Here is a 19,705-nt window from a genome sequence, read left to right on the forward strand (position 1 = left end):
TGGAAAGTAGGTAACTACAGAAATGTGGTTTTGAAACATAGTCTGAATGCCACCGGGTGGGCTAGACATCAGTTTCAATCTGATCTAATTTAAATCTGGTCTGCTCTCTAGATGTGGTGCATGGAAAAACCTACAATCTAAGAATGCAGTGCAGGTTTCATGACAATGAGCTTTGCATCACCAGGGTGTCTGGTTGCCAAATTATACAACTTAATGCACATCCATTTTTCAAGTGACCTTTTAGAAAAATATCAATAATTCATTGCATTTAAAAAATAAAAAAAACCTGCAATTGCATATTTGTAGCAATAGCCAAAAATACATTGTATGGGTCAAAATTATAGATTTTTCTCTTATGCCAAAAATCATAAGGATATTAAGTAAAGATCATGTTCCATGTAGATATTTTGTAAATTTCCTACCGTAAATATATCAAAACTTAATTTTTTATTAGTAATATGCATTGCTAAGGACTTCATTTGGATAAAATTTTAAAGGCGATTTTCTCTATTTTTTTTTTTGCACCCTCAGATTCCAGATTTTCAATTAGTTGTATCTCAGCCAAATATTGCCCTATCATAACAAATCAATGGACATCAATGGAAAGCTTATTTGTTCAGCTTTCAGATAATGTATACATCTCAATTTTGAAAAATTTACACTTAAGACTGGTTTTGTGGTCACATATGAGAATTTAACTAAATAAATAATCCCTAATTCAAAGGAAGATTCATCGAGCATCAGACTATGATCCAGCAGAATTTACAGCAATCAGACTGCAAGCTCAGCAACAGACAGAAACAATGCTTAAATCACTGATCTTAGATCAGCAGGGAGCAGCCAGCCACAGACACTCACAGCAGAGCCGGTAGGGAGCCCCATTTAGATCAATAGATAGTGAGTAACCGCAAAACAAAGGGGAAATAGGGACCCGGCGAATGCTCTAATTGGATTAGCTAAATGCGATTCCATTCCTGCAAAAATCAATGTGGTCAGCAGACTGAAACCCTTCTCTTCTGTCTGAAAGACACTGCTAGTTTTCTTTTTTCCTCCTTCGATACTCTCACAGCTGTTTGCGTGAGTGTGGAGTAAAGGTACACAGAGACAGACTCAGGAAAGATGGGCAAGCAGAAGGTAAAAACATATCTGAACATCACATTAAAAGCAGCAAAAAAAACATGAGAAGCAAAACTGTTTAGTGTATCATGTTTTAAATAAAAGTGGTGTATTTCGTCCTGATCCACAGAGACTTTTTTTTTTTTTTTTACTTTTCCACTCACTATGTTTATTCTTAAAATGAAAAAAATTGAACTATAACAAAGTTGCAATACAATAAGACTAAGATGAAAGAGATCATCATCTTAGAAATTTCTGTAAGACAGCTAAATTAAAAAAGGTTGGTCATAAAAAACTTTGCTTTTGTGATGGTATGATAAGTGAATGGTTTTTCAATGTCAATGTCTTTAAACAGTCAATGTTATCCATGTTCTAAAGCCGGCTTATGAGTTTCTTCAATACAGACTGGATACAATGTAATGCTCCAATACTGGATCCCATTGTCTTCGAAATCCATAGTATTGCTGTTGTCAAGCATGGGTAGCTTCATGATACCACAGAATGGGTTTGAAGTTCTTAAGATGGGCAGGTCATTCATTCCAACATCTCCATTAGACCCAGAATCACACTTCGTTTTTAAATCTATTTTAAATCTGTTTCTTGTAGGCTATTAATGTTAAGAAGGTCCAAAAATAAACTCTTAATAATTTGAGCAGACAATACAGAAGACACTATTTTTTATGTCCTAACAGAAATTTCATTTGATATTACCTAACTTTACATTATATTATATTATTCAAGCTCTAGTACCCTCTAACGCATGCATTAAAAGCAGTTAATTAAAGGGGTCATATGATGCGATTTAAAATTTTCCTTTCTCTTTGGAGACAAGCTCTTGGTGCATAAAGAAGATCTGTAAAGTTGCAAAGACTAAAGTCTCAAATCCAAAGAGGACACAACTAGAAATAAGTGGTTAAGTTGTATTTCAACACTGTTCCAGAACAGTTCAACCCAAATATTCAGATGTGTGCATCGCATTTTGCTGAGGACAAGGACTTTTTCCTGTGAGAGTAGCCTACAATTCCGGTGCAATTCTAACTTTGCAAGGACAGTCTGGCTCTTCTGACTCACAGCCTGTAAGTACATTTTCATATTTAAAGAATTTGCCAATGATGATTCAAACGCGTGTTTTGAGCAGTGTAGAGTAGTGCTTGTTGTTTATCGTTTCTCCGATCACAAATGCAGACATGGTTTTATGTTTACACAGCGTGTACAAAGACAGTATAAGTCATTATAATCTGTAATTATGTCCCCACTGGATGCAACAAATGCCTCGTTTGTAATGTTTTTTTATTTATTTTTTTGTCACTTTTCCAGGAAGATGTTCCTTACAGTGGAACAGAAGAGTGCTGACTAGGAAAGCGTGAAGGGCACCTTGTCTTTCACAAGGTGATCACTTCCAGCAGAAATCTGTCCCTACAGTAACTGTGTGGAGCCACTCATTTATGCGCAGTGCTGGGACAGGGGCACCTTGGGTAAGCTGTGGTGTCAGCAGGCCCATCTGCAGAAACATCTGTCTGCCAGCAATGAGCTGGAAAGGAGACTTCATCTCCATTGACACACACATCATGCCCAACACAATCAAGCAACAATCAGATAACGGCACACTTGAAAAAATTTAAATCGTACATTGCTATTATACAGATTTCCGTCAGATTCCATAGATTTAAAAATAATTTAAAATATTCGGAGACACATAAAATAAAACACACGTATATATATATATATATATATATATATATATATATATATATATATATATATATATATATATATATATATGCACACACACATAATGAGTAATAAACTGTAATGAAATGCAATCAATGAACTCAATACAAAATTAAGAAATATTTCATATTTATATTCTAATAATAAATTTACTCAGACGGCGTTCTACAGTGAGCTGGAAAAACAACTGAATAGTGAAAAGAAAAAAAAAAAACCTTTGCATGCTTGTCTAAATGTATGTCTGCCCAAGAGCATGTATTTATTTACCAGGGGGTTCCCAAAAGGGTGGTTGAATTTATCAGGACTTGTCCTAATGATGGCAAAGGCCATTTGAAATTAATATTAAATGTGCTCAAAAATGGAGATCTGGAGACCTTGTATACTACAACCTAAAAACCACACATAGCATTCACATATACTGTGCATCTCTAAGATGCAAACATACACTCTTTCAATTCCACACACAATGCCTCTCTCTCTCCCCCTCACTCACACACACACACACACACACACACACACACACACACACACATATACACACACACACACACACACACACACACACACACACACACACACACACAGAGTCAGCCAGCCCCTGCAGCTGAAAGGGAGAGCTACAGTGACAAACAGCTCTCCTACTCCAGAGTTGGCAGGAAATCTATCACGCCGGACAATAAAATTGCAATTGAGTTTCTTTAGCATTTTTTTTCCTCTGCAGATGCATGTATCTCTCTAGCTCTGCGCTGCTGCACCTTTCACGTTCATACACACGACCCCCTTTTCTGTTTTTAGATCACAGCAGAGACGCTGTAAACAGAACACGACCTTACCTGCATTAATCTTGTGCAATTATAGCGCAAAAAAGCAATTACAGTCTTGACCCATACGAAGGGGAATGATCAATTTGTGTGCACTTGCTCAGCAGTGAGCTACTTAAGGAACGCAAGCACACTCAAATAAAACATGTCTGCATGAAAAAGAGTGAAAGCAAAGCACGCTGCAATAGTTTAAAGCTGCTCAGTCCACCCAGAGATTATGTTTTAATTTATTGTGTTTAATGTAATGTGGCAATTAACTGTGGGTGAATGAGAATTTTGTATTTATTTTTTAAGGTATGTCTTTAGTACCTATCATCATTACGATTTTTATCTTAAATGCATTTCAGCATGCTTCTGAATTCAACCCCCCCCCCCCTTGAATTAATCACTTCTGCTTATATTATTATCATTTGTAAGTCATTATGGACAAAACAGCTGAAAATGAATAAGCATAAATGTACTGTAAATGAACCCGTTTGTTTCATTTTTAGGAGTCTTTCATATAAAATGAACAAATTACAAATAAAAGAGAGTTGTATATATACATAATATATAACCAAAACAATTATGAGCAACTTAAGACTATTTACAATGCAACCCGTTTGCACAATACACATTTTTAATAATATATAATTGAAAATATAAGCCATGCTATATAATACATTGTGTGTGTGTGTGTGTGTGTGTGTGTGTGTGTGTGTGTGTGTGTGTGTTGAAGTGTGCAATTTGTCTTTGTAAAAAAATCTAAATTATGAGATTAATATGCAGAGACAACTGTCAGTAAATAACTTGTAGCAGATGTGCCAAAACTTTTTACTATGAAGGGCCAAAATTCAAACTTGATTATGGGTCGCAGATTGAGAGTAAATGTTGCATAACATCCAACTATATTATATAAAAATTTATACATTTTGAAATAAAATTCATTTGTATTTTCAATATTCTCACTGCTAAAATAATTTAAAAAATTTCAAACAAAGGTGAATTAGAAATGAAGATCATTTGAGGCTTTGGTGGCCTTTTGTGTTTTTGTGTGTGTGTGTGTTTTTTTTTTTTTTTCATGACCAGGCCAAATCAAAGCTATTTTGATTCACAGGCCCTGGTTTGGGCATCTCTAAGTAATGGTTTATTTTCTATAATTTATACTGATTTTCCTGAAAACTCCCTTAATCACTGTGGCTCTATGGTAATATCAAGACATTTCAAGATGTTTATTTGAGCATCCTGACCAGCCTGACATACGGTAGCAACATTGGCTTAGTCAATAGCATAGGTCTGTGGAAGCTGTTAGTCCAACCAATGGGAAACCTGTCTGAAAACAACCATTATTTTTTCAATTCCATTTGGTGATGCTAGTAGCAGAAACAACCCACTTGAAGTCAATCTCAAGCTGTAATAAGGTTGCATATGCTAATGAAAAAGCACACTGAGCACTACATCTCTCCTCGTTTCTATACATAACACTGCACAGCACAGCTGCGCCCCCAAGTGGCCAGTGACAAGAACTCGAGCAGAGTGGAGCAATGCCTGAAGAGCCAGAGTCTGACACCAAATGACTTCACTACTCTTGAAACCACGTCCATGTCACAGTATCAACAGAGCATCTTAAAACAGACATCTCTGTAGCTAGAAAGCTCAGAGCTCCCAAATGCATTAAAGAGGCAATTCAAACTGTAAATAAAAGTATGAACAGAGGTTTTGGCAGTGGAGGGAAATACAGATTCTAATCTGAGAAGTCTAGTTAATTATGGAGCATAATAACAGTCATGTATCTGCAGTGACGCAGAGAGGCTGAGCACAGGAGGAAAAACCAACTAAAAGAGTGCAGTCAGTGCTAAAGAAAGGAAGAGAGATATAGTGATGGATGGAGACACTAGAGAGAGAATAAATGAAGAATAATAATTGTACATCAGTGGCAGGTGGTGGACTTTTGAAGGCAAAGTCATATTTTGTTCCTATTTAATGTCTGCACATATGGCTTATGAAACATACTCAAGCAAAAAGTAACCAACATTATAATATCTACTTTTATATTATAATATTTTTGTTATATTACATAGTATGCTATTTGTTCAAATTTCTAAACTATTTAAAAGTTTGCAGTCAGCGAGCTTTTTTAATGAAAGTAATTAATAGTATTATTCCGTAAAGATGCTTTAAACTGATCAAACTTCATAGTAAATACATTAATTTTGTTACAAAAAAATCTTTTTCAAATAAATACTGTTTTTTCTACTCATAAAAGAATCCTGGAGTTTCCACAAAAATAATAAGCAGAATAACTGTTTTCAACATTGATACTAATAAGAAATGTTTCCAGAACACCAAATATTAGAGCACCGAATATCCGAATGATTTCTGAAATGTAATGGTGTAGTGGCTGCTAAAAATCAGCTTTGCCATCGTAGGAATAAATTACATTTTAAAATATATTAAAATAGAAAACAGTTCTTTGTTAATTGTAATAAATATTTCACAATATTACTTTTTTCCCCTGTATTTAAGTTTGTTAAATAAACAGCCTGGGTGAGCATAAGAGACTTACATTTTTTTTTTTTTAAAAGTAGTGCATATGAAATTTTAAAAACAAATTTACGTATGTTCATTTGTTACTATTAGCTGCTGTTTGGTTATAATAATAATAATAACAATAATATATTACATTTTAAATATTTTAAAGGCATATATCCTTTCCTGTGTTGTATGCAGGAATTTTTGTGAATTCACGTAAATATTCATGATTGCAAGTAACATATACATCTATTACATCCATCCATCCATCCATCCATCCATCCATCCGTGTGCTATTTTGTGTGTGTGTGTGTGTGTGTGTGTGTGTGTGTGTGTGTTTGGGTCCTGACCTTAGAGTGTGTGATGGAGAGTGTGTCCACCCACACGCGCCAGCCGCCCCACTCATACTTAATGGCGTGATAAAGGAGGATGCGAAAGATGGCGTACACCATCTCTGTGATCTTCTGCTCCTCACTGTTCTTGGGGTTTATAAAGCACAGAGACAGCATCCACTCCTGCCACACCGAGCACTGCAACAGACTCCTACAGAAAACAACAAGTTTGTAAAAAACAGTTATCATTGCAGAGAAAACACTACTGATGATGAGCATGATGAAGTGTGTGTGTGTGTGTGTGTGTGTGTGTCTGTGAGTGTGTCTGAGTGTGTGTGTGTCTGTCTGTAAGTGTGTGTGTGTGTCTGTGTGTGTGTCTTTCTGTGTGTGTGTATCTGTGTGTGTGTGTGTCTGTCTGTGTGTGTGTGTGTGTCTGTGTCTGTGTTTGTGTGTGTGTGTGTGTGTGTGTGTGTGTGTGTGTGTGTGTGTGTGTGTGTGTGTGTGTGTGTGTGTGTGTGTGTGTGTGTGTGTGTGTGTCCCCTCACCTGCGGTTCTCTCGGCTGTTGTTGAAGAGTTTGATCATGTCTGAGAGGAAGATGCGCCGTACTTCCATGGTTTCTGTTCCTGGAGGAGCGTTCTTTAAGAGGGCAGCGATCACTTTTAGGATCTCTGATGGAATAAAATATCTGTGTTTAATGCCCATGAATGAACAGCACCATTTCACACTATATCTCACTGCTTAGTTTTTAAAAAGCTTATGATGCCTTAAAAGGACAGTCGTCACTCAAGTTTATGTTTTTATACACTATAGTATTAAGATTTTGCTGACTGCCTTTTTTTTACTTAGTAACCAAATAGACTGTAAAATGTAAAATGTGCACGGATAGGTAGTAAACAACATATCCAAACATTATTCCTTCAACATATGCACAAACAGTTACAGCATATTTAAAAATAAAATATTTTTTGTTTATTATTATTATTATTACTTTTATTTAGCAAGAATGCAGACATTTTTAAAAGTGTAGACTTTTATTGTTACAAAAGTAATGTTTCAGTTTGTATAAATAGAACTTTCTATTAATCAAAGAATCCTGAAAAAAATTGCATCATGATTTTCACAAATGTACTAAGTATTTCAATATTGATAATAATGAAACAAATGTTTCTTGACCACCAAAACCAGCATCATAAGTTCATGACACTGAAGAATGGAGTAACGATGCTGAAAATTCAGCTTTCCTATAAGTTATTTTTTCTAAAATGTATAAAGTTATCATAATTTGTAATTATACTTCTCAAAATCACAGTTTTTAACTGTATTTTTCATCAAATGAATGAAACCTTGGTAAGTATAAGAGACCTTCAGAACAAAACAAAACAATTCTAACCAGCCCCAAACTTTGAATAGTAGTGTAAATGTATACATTGTATACATTAGCACCTTTCTAATAAAACGGATACATTTCATTTTTTTGCATATAGTGAGGAAATAACTTGCATAAAATGTAGAGGGAGTAAAAATGCACTCCACATCATAAGGTCAGTATTGTCTAAACTCTGCAGCTGAAGTCGTGGCTTCCTGGAACAGAGCGTTAGCTTAAACTGGAAAGATTGGTTGTTTAGATGAATTATCTAGACAATGTCAGCATGCATTACGTTGAGAAGAGCAGCTCAAGTTTCCGCCGTCACCGGGAGTTGAGAGCACGACAGCATCTGTAACCAATGCTTTAACTCGTTCCAGCAGAATTGTGTTGTTTCTACGCCTTACTCACTCAAATTAGAGTCACTGAACCTTACCAGTAGAAAATTACCTTTGCATGTATCTCTGCACTTTTCAGTTTTTTTTTCACTCTCCGATCACCATTTGGTCCTGGTTTGCCCCGGAGTTTAATTTAAAAGAAACGTTTGCTTCCTCGGTTTGTTTGATTGGGTCTGACATGGCTAAAGACTGCAATCAGAGCCATTTAGAGGCTTCAACACAGATCAAATCAAGGAGACACAGAAGTAAGCTGAAACTCTGCTGTGCTCACTCTCTGATCATACTGTATATGAGACCGCTCTAGAACCGACCCAGAATCTGTGATTCACTCTCATTCTTCTGACTGGCAAGTGGTTTGTGTACATGTTCACATCTCCATGTAAATACGGCTTTAATCAACAGCCTGCAGTACCTCAGAATTAAGCTTCATTAGGGAAAGGTCCGATATGGATCGGTATACAATATTAGTTTCACTTTTTACATTAAAACCAGAGCATCTGATTGCTGCCAAATCCTGTACTGGATTTAAAGAGACTGAGGCTGGAAAGAAAGGCATCTTGTTATAAGAGACAATTCAGCCATCTAATATTCAGAAACCGATGCAGCAAAAAACAAAAAAACAGTGGGAAGTTAATTACTTTTTAATGTGTTTATCATCTGAGTAATCGTGACCATCGGAGCTTCATTTGTCTGAGGTAACCGTATACTTCACCATTAGAAAATACCGGTGGCTGTTTGATTTGCACCGCTTCAGCCACAGCAATATAAAATGAGAATGGCTTGACACTATTATTGTAAATCATGAGTAAAAATAAGCCATTTTACAATAGGAGGCAGGCTTTGCTTGTGATCTTGCCGTCTCTCATGGAAAGATGTTTTTCATGCACACGAGAGGCGGTATAGAATGCGCTGGCATAACATTTTAAATTTGAGATTTCTCTGAGAAAGGCATGTAAACCTGCAGTACAAAAGTGACCCTGGACCACAAAAACAGTCTTAAGTGTCAATTTTTTTATATTTAGATTTATGCATATCATCTAAATAAATAATCTTTCCATTGATGTATGGTTTGTTAGGAGGACAATATTTGGCCGAGATACAACTATTTGAAAATCTGGAATCTGAGGGTGCAAAAAAATCTAAATATTGAGAAAATCATCTTTAAAATTGTCTAAATGAATTCTTAGCAATGCATATTACTAATCAAAAATTAAGTTTTGATATATTTACGGTAGGAAATTTACAAAATGTCTTAATGGAACATGATCGTTACTTAATGTCCTAATGATTTTTGGCGTAAAAGAAAAATCTATAATTTTGACCCATACAATGTATTTTTGGTTATTGCTACAAATATACCCCAGAGACTTAAGACTGCTTTTGTGCTCCAGGGTCACAAATGTGAAGTTACAGCGTTTTAGCAATAAGAGTTAATCGTCATTGTTAATATAAATAAGGTAAAAAACTTTTTTACGTAATCAAAAAGGAAGTTATATTAGATTTATTTAAATGCAAAAAATGTTAAGTTAAAATTAGTATTATTAGTTAAAAATGTATTTTGTAAATCTTTTAACATCTATTTAATGAAGTGTGTATATGCACATTTAATCACTGGTGTTACAGGCGAAGGGACTGTGTTTCGTATAACTTACGTGGGTTTTGAATCTTCACAGTGGAGTCGGGGTCTGGGTGCTGTTTGTGAATGACCAGAGTACAGATCTGCTCCGTGAGAATCTGGAGGAAATGACATATACGTTCTGGTTAGTACCAAAATACAGATTAGCAACGATCAATCATGAAAGACACAAAAATAGCATGACCTGCACTTTGAAACATTTTACAACAATCATAATCCAGGGACATAATCTCGGGAAAATTTTTTTTATAATAATGCATTAATTTTTAAATAAATAAAAATAAATAAATAAGAAAGGAAAAAAAAGAAAGTAAAACACCTAATTCAACGTAGATAGAGTTTTAGATATTATTAGAGAGTTATTTCACTTTTTACTGACACTTTTTATGGATAGAGACCACAAAAGAGAAAATCAGATCAGTACGAAGCAGGCCAGATTCGTCTGGCATAAGCACCACAGTCAAACATGTCCAAAGCAATATTACAGTCAAAAACAAAGTGCTATAAGCAGACATCAATGTAGGAGACTGACCTCAAAGAGCACGTTGTATGTTGTGACTGTGAACTGGTTCGAGTGGAGCATCAATCGTTCGGTCAGCAGAGAGAACAGTCCGTGAGCCAGCATGACCTCTGACTTTGTCCTAAAACACACGGCATCCAAAACATCAGCACCAAACCCACTCTGTGATCTACTACAGGACCCCGGCAGTGCATAACTGCAGCCCAGAGCTTCTGAAAAATATCTCCGTAGTCACGGAATGAAGCTGCATCTGTTTTAAAAAACACTTGGCGGTCAGATTCCTTCTGGGGGAAATTCACAAGCAAATGGGATTATAAACGAAAGTGAGCTTTATCTATCAAACACCACAGAAACTGCGTTTGGAAAAACACTCACACACGAGTATTTGAGCGCATGAATATTTCAATGCTACATGAATTAATAGTGAGTGAGGGTCATTTGTTATCATAAAATAACCCAGCTGAATTCACTCTGGGAAATGACCTAGTCGCTTATTTTAAACTCTTCATTTTCAGAGTTGATGGCATGCTGAGAGCTTATTTCTGCTAAGTATTTATAGCTGGACCATCCACTACTGAATCATTTAGTAAAAAAAACAGTCAAGAGTGAATCATGTATAGGAATCGCATATTAAAAACAAGGCTGTCTTGTTATATGATTAACAGTATTATTACAGCCTAAATTCCAAAAAATATATAAGTAACTCACTTTGGTGACAGATATTTGAGAAAGTAGCCCAAGACTTTGAGTGCCTGCACACGAATCCCTTCACTTTTGGATGCAAGCAGCTTAAAGATGACCCTGTTATTCACAGAAGAGAAAAAATGTGACATTAAATTTTGATGAGGAACCAATGGAAATAATTATACAAAATAAATGTCACCCTGGACCACAAAACCAGTCATAATTGTCAATCAATACATCATATTTAAGCTTTCCATTGATGTATGGTTTGTTATGATCGGACAATATTTGGCAGAGATACGATTATTTGAATATCTGAAATCTGAGGGTGCAAAAAAAATCTAAATATTGAGAAAATCATCTTTAAAGTTGTTCAAATGAAGTTCTTAGCAATGCATATTACTTTCAGTGTTTCTCTCTGACAAAAGAAAATACCAGTGACGCAGTACACAGATCTCACAAGAGCTGACGTGTACATTCAGACTATTATACTGTCTACATATTAAAATAAATCTGCCTATACCCTACTGGAGCAGGATTTGATGGAACTGTGATTTGAACGAGGTTGGCAGATCTAAAATGAAAGTGAGGCCCTCTGTTTCATCATGACGAGCTGTCCAGATGCCCCCCCCGCTAGCATGCACATTTAACCCCGTGGCTGTCAGTGCAGCTAGCATGTCTATAAAGGATATGGAAACGTAAATGCCTGCATTTTAGTAGCCCATATGAGAGCAGCATAAGTATCAGATGAACCTATGAAAGTGTTTTATAGGTTTTGTCGAGCAGGACTCAGATGTCTCTGCTAAGAATGAGGTATTGTGGGCTCCCATCGTTCCGTAGAGATTCATTCAAACTCATCTGTCAGTTTTTTATAACGTTTTTAATAAAGACTTGGTTTAAAGAATGTCTAGTTGCAAGGGGGCTCTCACCGTATTCCATTCCGCTGATCGAATGCTTGAACCATTGAGATGGGATGCTCAGACATCAGTGCCACCAGAAGCTGAAGAACATCCATCAGATTATCATCCTGTAAAAATAGAAAATTTTAAAAAATAAATAAATAAGCATGATATGTCAGAATCAGGTGTCATTCAAGTCATTCAAGGTTCTAAGATTTAAACTTCAGATTATTATAGAAGTAGAGTCCTGCATTGTCTGCATTAACCTAACATTAGAATTAATTCTTTACATATATATGCATCTATGTAAATTATTATGCCGTAAATGGTTCCACTTCCTTCAGAAAGCATAGAAACTGGTGTCCCATTTTGTTTTTAAAATAATTACTATATATACACTACCGTTCAAAAGTTTGGGATCAGTAAGACTTATAATGTCATTTAAAGAAGTCTCTTATGCTGTATCAAAAATACAGAAAAATAAGTAATCTTGTAAAATGTTATTACAATATAAAAGATTGGCTTCTATTTTAATATTATTTAAAATGTAATTTATTTCTGTGATGCAAAGCTGAATTTCCAGCATCATGACGCCAGTATAAAGTGTCACATGATCCTTAAGAAATCATTCTTATATGCTGATTTATTATTAGAATTATCAATGTTTGGCAACATTTTTGCGCCAAATATTTTTTGGGAAACTGTGATTAGTTTTTCAGGATTCTTTGATGAATAAAAAGTTAAAAAATATTTTTTGGGAAACTGTGATTAATTTTTCTAACAATATAAATCTTTGCTATCACTTCTTAACAATTTAGCACATTCCATCCTTGCTGTATAAAAGTTTTAATCTCTTAAAAAGAAAATCCTTGCTGTACCAAAACTTTTGAATGGTAGTGTATATTGTTAGAAAAGATTTCTATTTTAAATAAAATGCTCTTCTTTTTAACTTTTTATTCAGCAAAAAATCCTGAAAAAAAGAGTATCATAGGTTTAAAAAAAAATATATATCATAGATATATATATATATATAATATATATATATATATATATAAAATATATATAATATATGTTTAAGTATATTTATATATTTTTATATTTTTAAGTATATCCAGCATACTAAATCAGGATATTAGAATAATTTCTAAAGGATCATGTGACACTGAACACTGAAGTAATGCTGCTGAAAATTCACCTTTGCATCACAGGAATAAATTAGATTTTAATGCATTTAAAATAGAAAAAGGTTATTTTACGTCATTAAAATATTTCAAAATATAAAGCGTTTTCCTGTATTTCTGATCAAATAAATGTAGCACTGATGAGCATATGAAACTTAAAAAAAAACTTAAAAAAAATTGTTCTGATCCCAAACTTTTGACCGGTAGTGTAGATATATATGGAAAGTGTCATGATGGTAAACTGCCCAATTTTTTTTCATGCGCAAGACAGAAAGCTGTGGGGACCAAGCGCCATCTGGTGGCAGTTACACCACAGACCGTACAGTCTAATAAAATCTTGACAGAATTGATAATTTACTTTTATTTAGGGTTTTATGAGTCTGCAATGTATTGAGAAATGTATTGTAGGCGCATCACGGTACCTCATGCATTGTGAGCAGGTAGTTCAGAATACTCTGCAGTTCGTCTTCCTTTACGCCATGATCCTACATTCACACAACACACAGGCATTACCTGAACTGCACTTCTCATGATGGAGTCGATTTATTCAGATCGTATGCATGTTACGGTCTTACTAGTGTACCTTCATGATAAGTTGTTTGACAAACAGCAGCAGGAACGCTCGGAGAGAGAGAATCTCCTTCTGATTCGGTCTCGGCCCATCTGATGCAAGATATCGACCAAAAAAAAAAAACACTCATGTCAATAATAATCCATGGGCTTATGCTTGTGATAATATTAATGCATATTTTTTTTGTTTTTTGCTTTGTTTTGTTTTCCGCTTCCTAAAGGAAAATCAGTTTAGAAATACCGTTTTAGATGATTTTGCTTTATAACTCGTTGGGAAAAAACGGAAGAGAATATTTCACTCATTTATTGTAACCCTAATTTCATTTAATGAGATTTAAACGAGATGAGCAATAAAGCAGTCTACTGTGGAAATTACACACAGACAAATTGCTAAGTTATTGCGGGACGGGAAGATTTCCCACAGCATCTTTAGTGCAAACCTGCAGTGCCCTTTTTATTTGGAAATACTGGAAATTTTTTGACCCTTATTCCTTGCTCAAGACGTCTTACCGAGACCCTTGGGCGTGATTCCACTGCGGTCCAGTGGGTTTACAACCCAGTAGAAATACTTGAGTGTATGCATGACCTGCAGTACAGTTCCAACTCTGCGGATGGCGTTGTAGATGTTGACGGTGCTGATGAATTCTGTGGCCAGGTAGGTGTAGAGAACCAGCTGTACCTGTTGGGGGCAGCAAATCAGTTTAAACCACCCACGAAAAGTCACATTTGAGAGAACAAAGAATTGGTAAACCATTAAGCTAGCATGATGCAACAGCATCGGTTTGAGTGAATGTTTAAGATACCTTAGCTGGGGCATGAATCCAGATGGTAGGGTTGAAGAGGATGTGGTCACACAGCTGTTTCAAGAGCAGAACTCCAGTAGGAAGGTTGCTGAGATAGCGGGCGAAGGCAAGGATAATGTCCAGCACAGGTCGCGTCACGTGTACTTTGGAAGACTGAGAAGAAGATACAAACATGAAATCGGATAATAAACTTGGTAACAAAAAAAAAAACATTAAAAAAATGAGAATGACAGACAGAGATAGAATCAGCAGATTGCTTGAAGCTGTCAGTTTTTGCAAGCTGTGTAACAGCAAACCTTGAGATCGATCTCAGGTTTCTAATGTTTATGAGAACATCTGGGCTGATTCCCAATGTGCAGAGGACTCACTGTCCTAACCATCACAAGAGAATCCTTTCACTTTTTCAGTCTTAAAAGTGTAACACAACACAAGTTTTTTCAAAGCAACTTGAATATTTCAAAAGCTTTCGGGCCTTCAGACACATACTAAATCCATTTTTAGTCTTGCATATATTCTTTTCTTTTTTTAAGATAAAGTGCAATGACTTGATGTGACAACTTAAGGCCAGATGAGATCTTAAGTGTCAAGGACATTGCACTATAAGCTGAGATCTACAGTAAGTAAAAAAAATTACTGGACTAGAAACAGTGAGGGTGCACAGAAAAAGGGAGCGCAAGAGAAAGACTTTCAAAACAAACAGAAACAGATGGTCTAGTGAAAGGCAAAGGACATGGTTTGAGTATTGAAAGTGTTTTTCTTGGTTATAAAACGTGTGACATCCAGTTTGGTACGGTACTATGCATTCTCAAGCATTACACTTTTTTCTTTTTCTGTATTACCCAGCAACTTCTGCAGGCAGTATGTATAGTATGCTTTAAAAGGGAACTATTATGATGTAATATAAATCTCAGGTGTCCCCAGAATGTGCCTGTGAAGTTTCAGCTCAAAAAACCCAACAGATCCTTTATTATACGATTTTGAGTGGAAGCAGAAACATGCTGTTTTCACGCATGCATCTTTAAATGCAAATTAGCTGTTGCTCCCTCCCTCTTTTCCAGAATAGGGCTGTGCCTTTACAGCAGTACCTTGGATAGGTTACTTGCATAACCCCAGTTCTCTAATAGCATTAATTGAGGTGTTTAATAATGGGATAGGCCCCTTCCACGTAAGGAAGGAGGGTGTTCTGGTGAGACACCTCACTTAATGCTATCAGAGAACCGGGGCTACGCAAGTAACCTATCGTTCTCTTTCAAGCATACGTTTCAGTTTCTCACTATGGGATATCCTTACTCCCTTATTGCGAGATAAACGGTCTCAAAGTCTTCTGCCAACCACAGATAACTAAAATAGGGCTGATTGAGTCATCGCTCAACGCTCAATTCTGCACGTGGCTTGTTTTGAGACACTGCTTATGATTTATGGGGACTAAAAAAAAGAGTGGGTGGATTTTTATCATTATAGAGTGATTGTGTACACACACTTCCAACACACATTCATGATCAAACACCATGTAAAAGTGAAGGTCCCCCTTATAAAAGGACTCCCTTATATGCATTTTAAGAGTTTAAGCTTATTTCAAACATTAAAGATGACAGTTTTCTCCTCTTTTTTTGTGTTTCAACATTAGCTGTGGATGCACATGTTCCACGTACTCAATGCACAAAGTAATATTCATGTTCATATTCATGTACTTACCTTCTCCAGTGAGTAACCAATGACAAGAAAGCCCTTGCAGGACAGCACCTGCTCTTGCATAGCTACAGAGCCCTTCAACAGCTCCATCACAAATGACAGTAGTGTGCAACTGAGAGAAAAACAAACATACAGCAGGTTAGCTTCAGTAGAGAACGAACTAACAAAGTGATAATAACATATAGACCTGATCTAGTACAAGAATTAGTTCAGATGAGGCGGGAAAAAATTCCGCAAATGTTCAACTTTTATGGGCATTCTGTTTAGAAGCAGCCTGAACATTCTGCAAAATATCTCTTTTGTGTTCTATGTAAAACAGTCATGAATTTTCACTAGTGCAGTTGATTAAATGTGCTAATTTGGTGCGAAACAATAAAGCATTAAAATTATTAACACATTTAACATGTCATCTCACACTAACATGATGCACCCTGTCTTTATGGGTTTTTGTCTTATATTTATATCATATGATACAGCTTAGCAATAAAACACGAGCGAGAGTGCTGTTTTTCCCTGGTTGTCTACACAATAACTATACGCTACATTTTAGACACAACATTGTCAGTATTGTCTGCTTTTGCTCAATTTTACCACTGAAAATAGTTCTAATCAAAGCCACAGCAGAACTTAAGTGTGTCTCCAAGAAACACACAGCAGTTTCATTCCTGAATGAATAGAGCGAGGCAATGATTCAGTGACCCATTCATAAAGAAAGTCCTTTCTTCGTTGACTCAATGATTCAATCAGTAAGACTACGATTGGAGGTTTTAGTTTCATATTTAAAACCCATTAACCTCACAGCATTATTTATTAAATTAAATTAAATTTATGCATTTAGCAGATGCTTTTATACAAAGCGACTTACAGTGCATTCAGGCTATCAATTTTTACCTATCATGTGTTCCCGGGGAATCGAACCCCCAACCTTGCGCTTGTTAACGCAATTTATTTATGCAATTCTAATTGTAGTGTAAATGTTGTTAAAAAATAGCTGCTCCAAAAGTGAAAATGCAAAATCATCTTGCTACTGTTGTCAATACAACTGATCAAACTGGTCATTTTGACAATGTAAAAGAAAAAAAAAAACATTAAAATTCTTGACTGAGGCATTTGTTTTCCAGGTAACACCAGGTTAAATATTTAACTTTGTATTGGCTCCTAGTCAAAGGTATGTCCACACAAAGTAACAGTGAATAACACTAAGCACTGACCTCTAGAGGACCAAACCCTACAGCCAAAAACAGATTAATGGTTTGTGTAACATGAGAAAACATCTCCTTTAAAAAGCTGTTACAGTGTGTCCGCTGGGTTTATCAACTCTAGGACAGACAACGTAACTTAATTTTCAGTTTTACCAAACCAGGCTAAAACTGAGAAGTGCTCAATCTTTTTTTTTTTTTTTTTCACTGAGTATCCCTTTCCTAATTTTCATTTCACCCCCAAGGCAGAGTCGATGTGTTCTCACCAGACGGAGGTGTCCAGCTCGTCACCGCTGTGCTGGAGGAAATCCAGCTGTGCAAACAGGGGAAAAAGGACCTGAACTCCTCCTATAGAATGGATGGCACTCTGAACCGAGTGTGTCACCACAGCTTTGACGTCCTGAGACACAGAAAGGCTTGATGTTAGGTTTCTTGCCGATATACTGTAACATCATTATGTTGTGTAACACAGAGACCCTCCGTTTAATACAATTCAAAGTATTGTCATCACCTTATTGTTCCGAAACAGCTATTCCTGAATGTGAAGGTTATTTCATAAATCTGTGCTCTGTATTCATGGGGGGTGGGGGGGGGGGGGGGGTAATTAAATAAAGAAAGACAGCTGTGAGGTCCTTAGGTGCCTCTAATCAGACTAGTGCTCTCCAGATGGCACATCCATAAAATCATTGTCAGAGAGAACTACTTCATCTGTTCGGCATGCGAAGATGCTAATAGAACTGAAGAAGCATTCATTAACAGAAAAAAAAAAAAGCAAGCTAAATTATTTTATAGAATATATCCTGTAATTCAGTTATCAAGTCCAGGGCTTGCCAAGAACAATTTTTCACCAACATAATATTAATAGTCCAAGTAATAATAAAAATTCTTTCTTAGATTTTAATTAGAAATACATAAATAAAAACGCTTTTGATGGTTTTGCACAACCGTGCACTGGGAATAAAATAATATTTAACTTTAAACACCACTGTGTTGCTGCCTAAACTATCAGAAGTCATTCTTGCAATTTCAACAAAACCTAGTTTATGTTATCCTGTTAGATAACTTTATCTTGATGACATGCTTAAATTAGAAGAATCTGAATGTATCACACGAAACCAAATGTTTATGCTTGCAAAGCATTGAAACACATGGAACAAGGCTAACATATGTAAGCCATAAAGACACTTTGGTAACACTTGTGTCCTTGTTACACGTCACATGTACTTACTTTTATAACAACAATTAATTATGCATAATTACATGCAATTAACCCCTAAGCCAAACCCTGATCCTAACACTAACCTTAAAGTTAGTACATGTAGTTAATTAATATTACTCAGTACTTAAATGTATAATTACACTGTAACAAGGACAACTTCAAATAAAGTGTAACTGACACTTCTATCAACTGGCCTAAAACTTTCTCACACTGGCCATCAGGCTGTCCTTATTGTTGAGCTCTGCAGTCAAAAACTGATATTTAATAAATAAATGAATGTTAAAAAGCTTATAGACTCACTTGATAACACTGTGGACCAGATTAGATTAAGTGCTTTTAGAACTCATGAAGTGCTGGATGCAGCACAGGTGTGGGCTGTATTTTGCTGAGCAAGATCATAAAATGCTCATACTGTTAATTATGTTAACGAATGTTGAGGAGCTAGTTTCATTCGTCCAGCTGGGATGGTGAACCAGGTGTGATGAGGAGACAAAGAGGAAGAGCATACCTGCAGCATGAGGGCGTGTGGTGAGTGCACAAAGATGGAGGCATTGTCCTTGGGAGAGGACTCCAGACACAGCTGAGCGTCAGTGGCCCGCGGATTAAAGGCGAAGGCGATACTGGCAGACAGCTTTCCATCATACAGCAGCATCTTATGATGTTCTGCAAACAGCAGGTCACTTTCTGCCCTGTGCTTAAAAGTGCCCTGGATCAATCAGAGGGAGAGAGATGCGGAGTAGAGCTATGCTGCACATTCTCAAGTGTGTGTGAAAAGCATGAAGTTAAATCTGATTCATCTGAGCACTTGATAAAAGCATAAGTGTTTAAGTACAATAGACAGATTGATGATGTGAATGATAAATATGCCTGATGGGTTCCAGCCAATTATCATATCACTGAAGAGCAAAAATTGTTGGTTCAACTGACATTTAGTATTCGTTTAGTATACTACATTCATTTTAGTATACTATATATGTGACCCTGGACCACAAAATCAGTCTTAAGTGACATTTTTTCGAAATTGAGATT

At 36.0% G+C, this 19,705-nt stretch overlaps 1 protein-coding gene across 3 annotated transcripts in view; it reads right to left on the reverse strand.

The window, feature by feature from the left end:
* The window catches only part of LOC109062054 (lipopolysaccharide-responsive and beige-like anchor protein), a 208,042-nt gene that overhangs the window by 156,011 nt on the left and 32,326 nt on the right, over positions 1 to 19,705 (reverse strand). For all 3 annotated transcript variants that reach the window (XM_042717055.1, XM_042717109.1, XM_042717169.1), the window contains exons 9-21: positions 19,185 to 19,382; positions 17,724 to 17,857; positions 16,262 to 16,370; positions 14,567 to 14,719; positions 14,274 to 14,442; positions 13,777 to 13,856; positions 13,616 to 13,678; positions 12,043 to 12,140; positions 11,138 to 11,230; positions 10,442 to 10,550; positions 9,926 to 10,007; positions 7,057 to 7,180; positions 6,530 to 6,722 (exon numbers count right to left, since the gene is read on the reverse strand). In XM_042717055.1, coding sequence (XP_042572989.1) covers positions 6,530 to 6,722; positions 7,057 to 7,180; positions 9,926 to 10,007; positions 10,442 to 10,550; positions 11,138 to 11,230; positions 12,043 to 12,140; positions 13,616 to 13,678; positions 13,777 to 13,856; positions 14,274 to 14,442; positions 14,567 to 14,719; positions 16,262 to 16,370; positions 17,724 to 17,857; positions 19,185 to 19,382 — 1,605 coding nt within the window. The remainder of the gene's footprint in view (positions 1 to 6,529; positions 6,723 to 7,056; positions 7,181 to 9,925; positions 10,008 to 10,441; positions 10,551 to 11,137; positions 11,231 to 12,042; positions 12,141 to 13,615; positions 13,679 to 13,776; positions 13,857 to 14,273; positions 14,443 to 14,566; positions 14,720 to 16,261; positions 16,371 to 17,723; positions 17,858 to 19,184; positions 19,383 to 19,705) is intronic.

The sequence above is a fragment of the Cyprinus carpio genome, chromosome A1, assembly GCF_018340385.1.
Source record: "Cyprinus carpio isolate SPL01 chromosome A1, ASM1834038v1, whole genome shotgun sequence".
Lineage (NCBI taxonomy): Eukaryota > Metazoa > Chordata > Actinopteri > Cypriniformes > Cyprinidae > Cyprinus > Cyprinus carpio.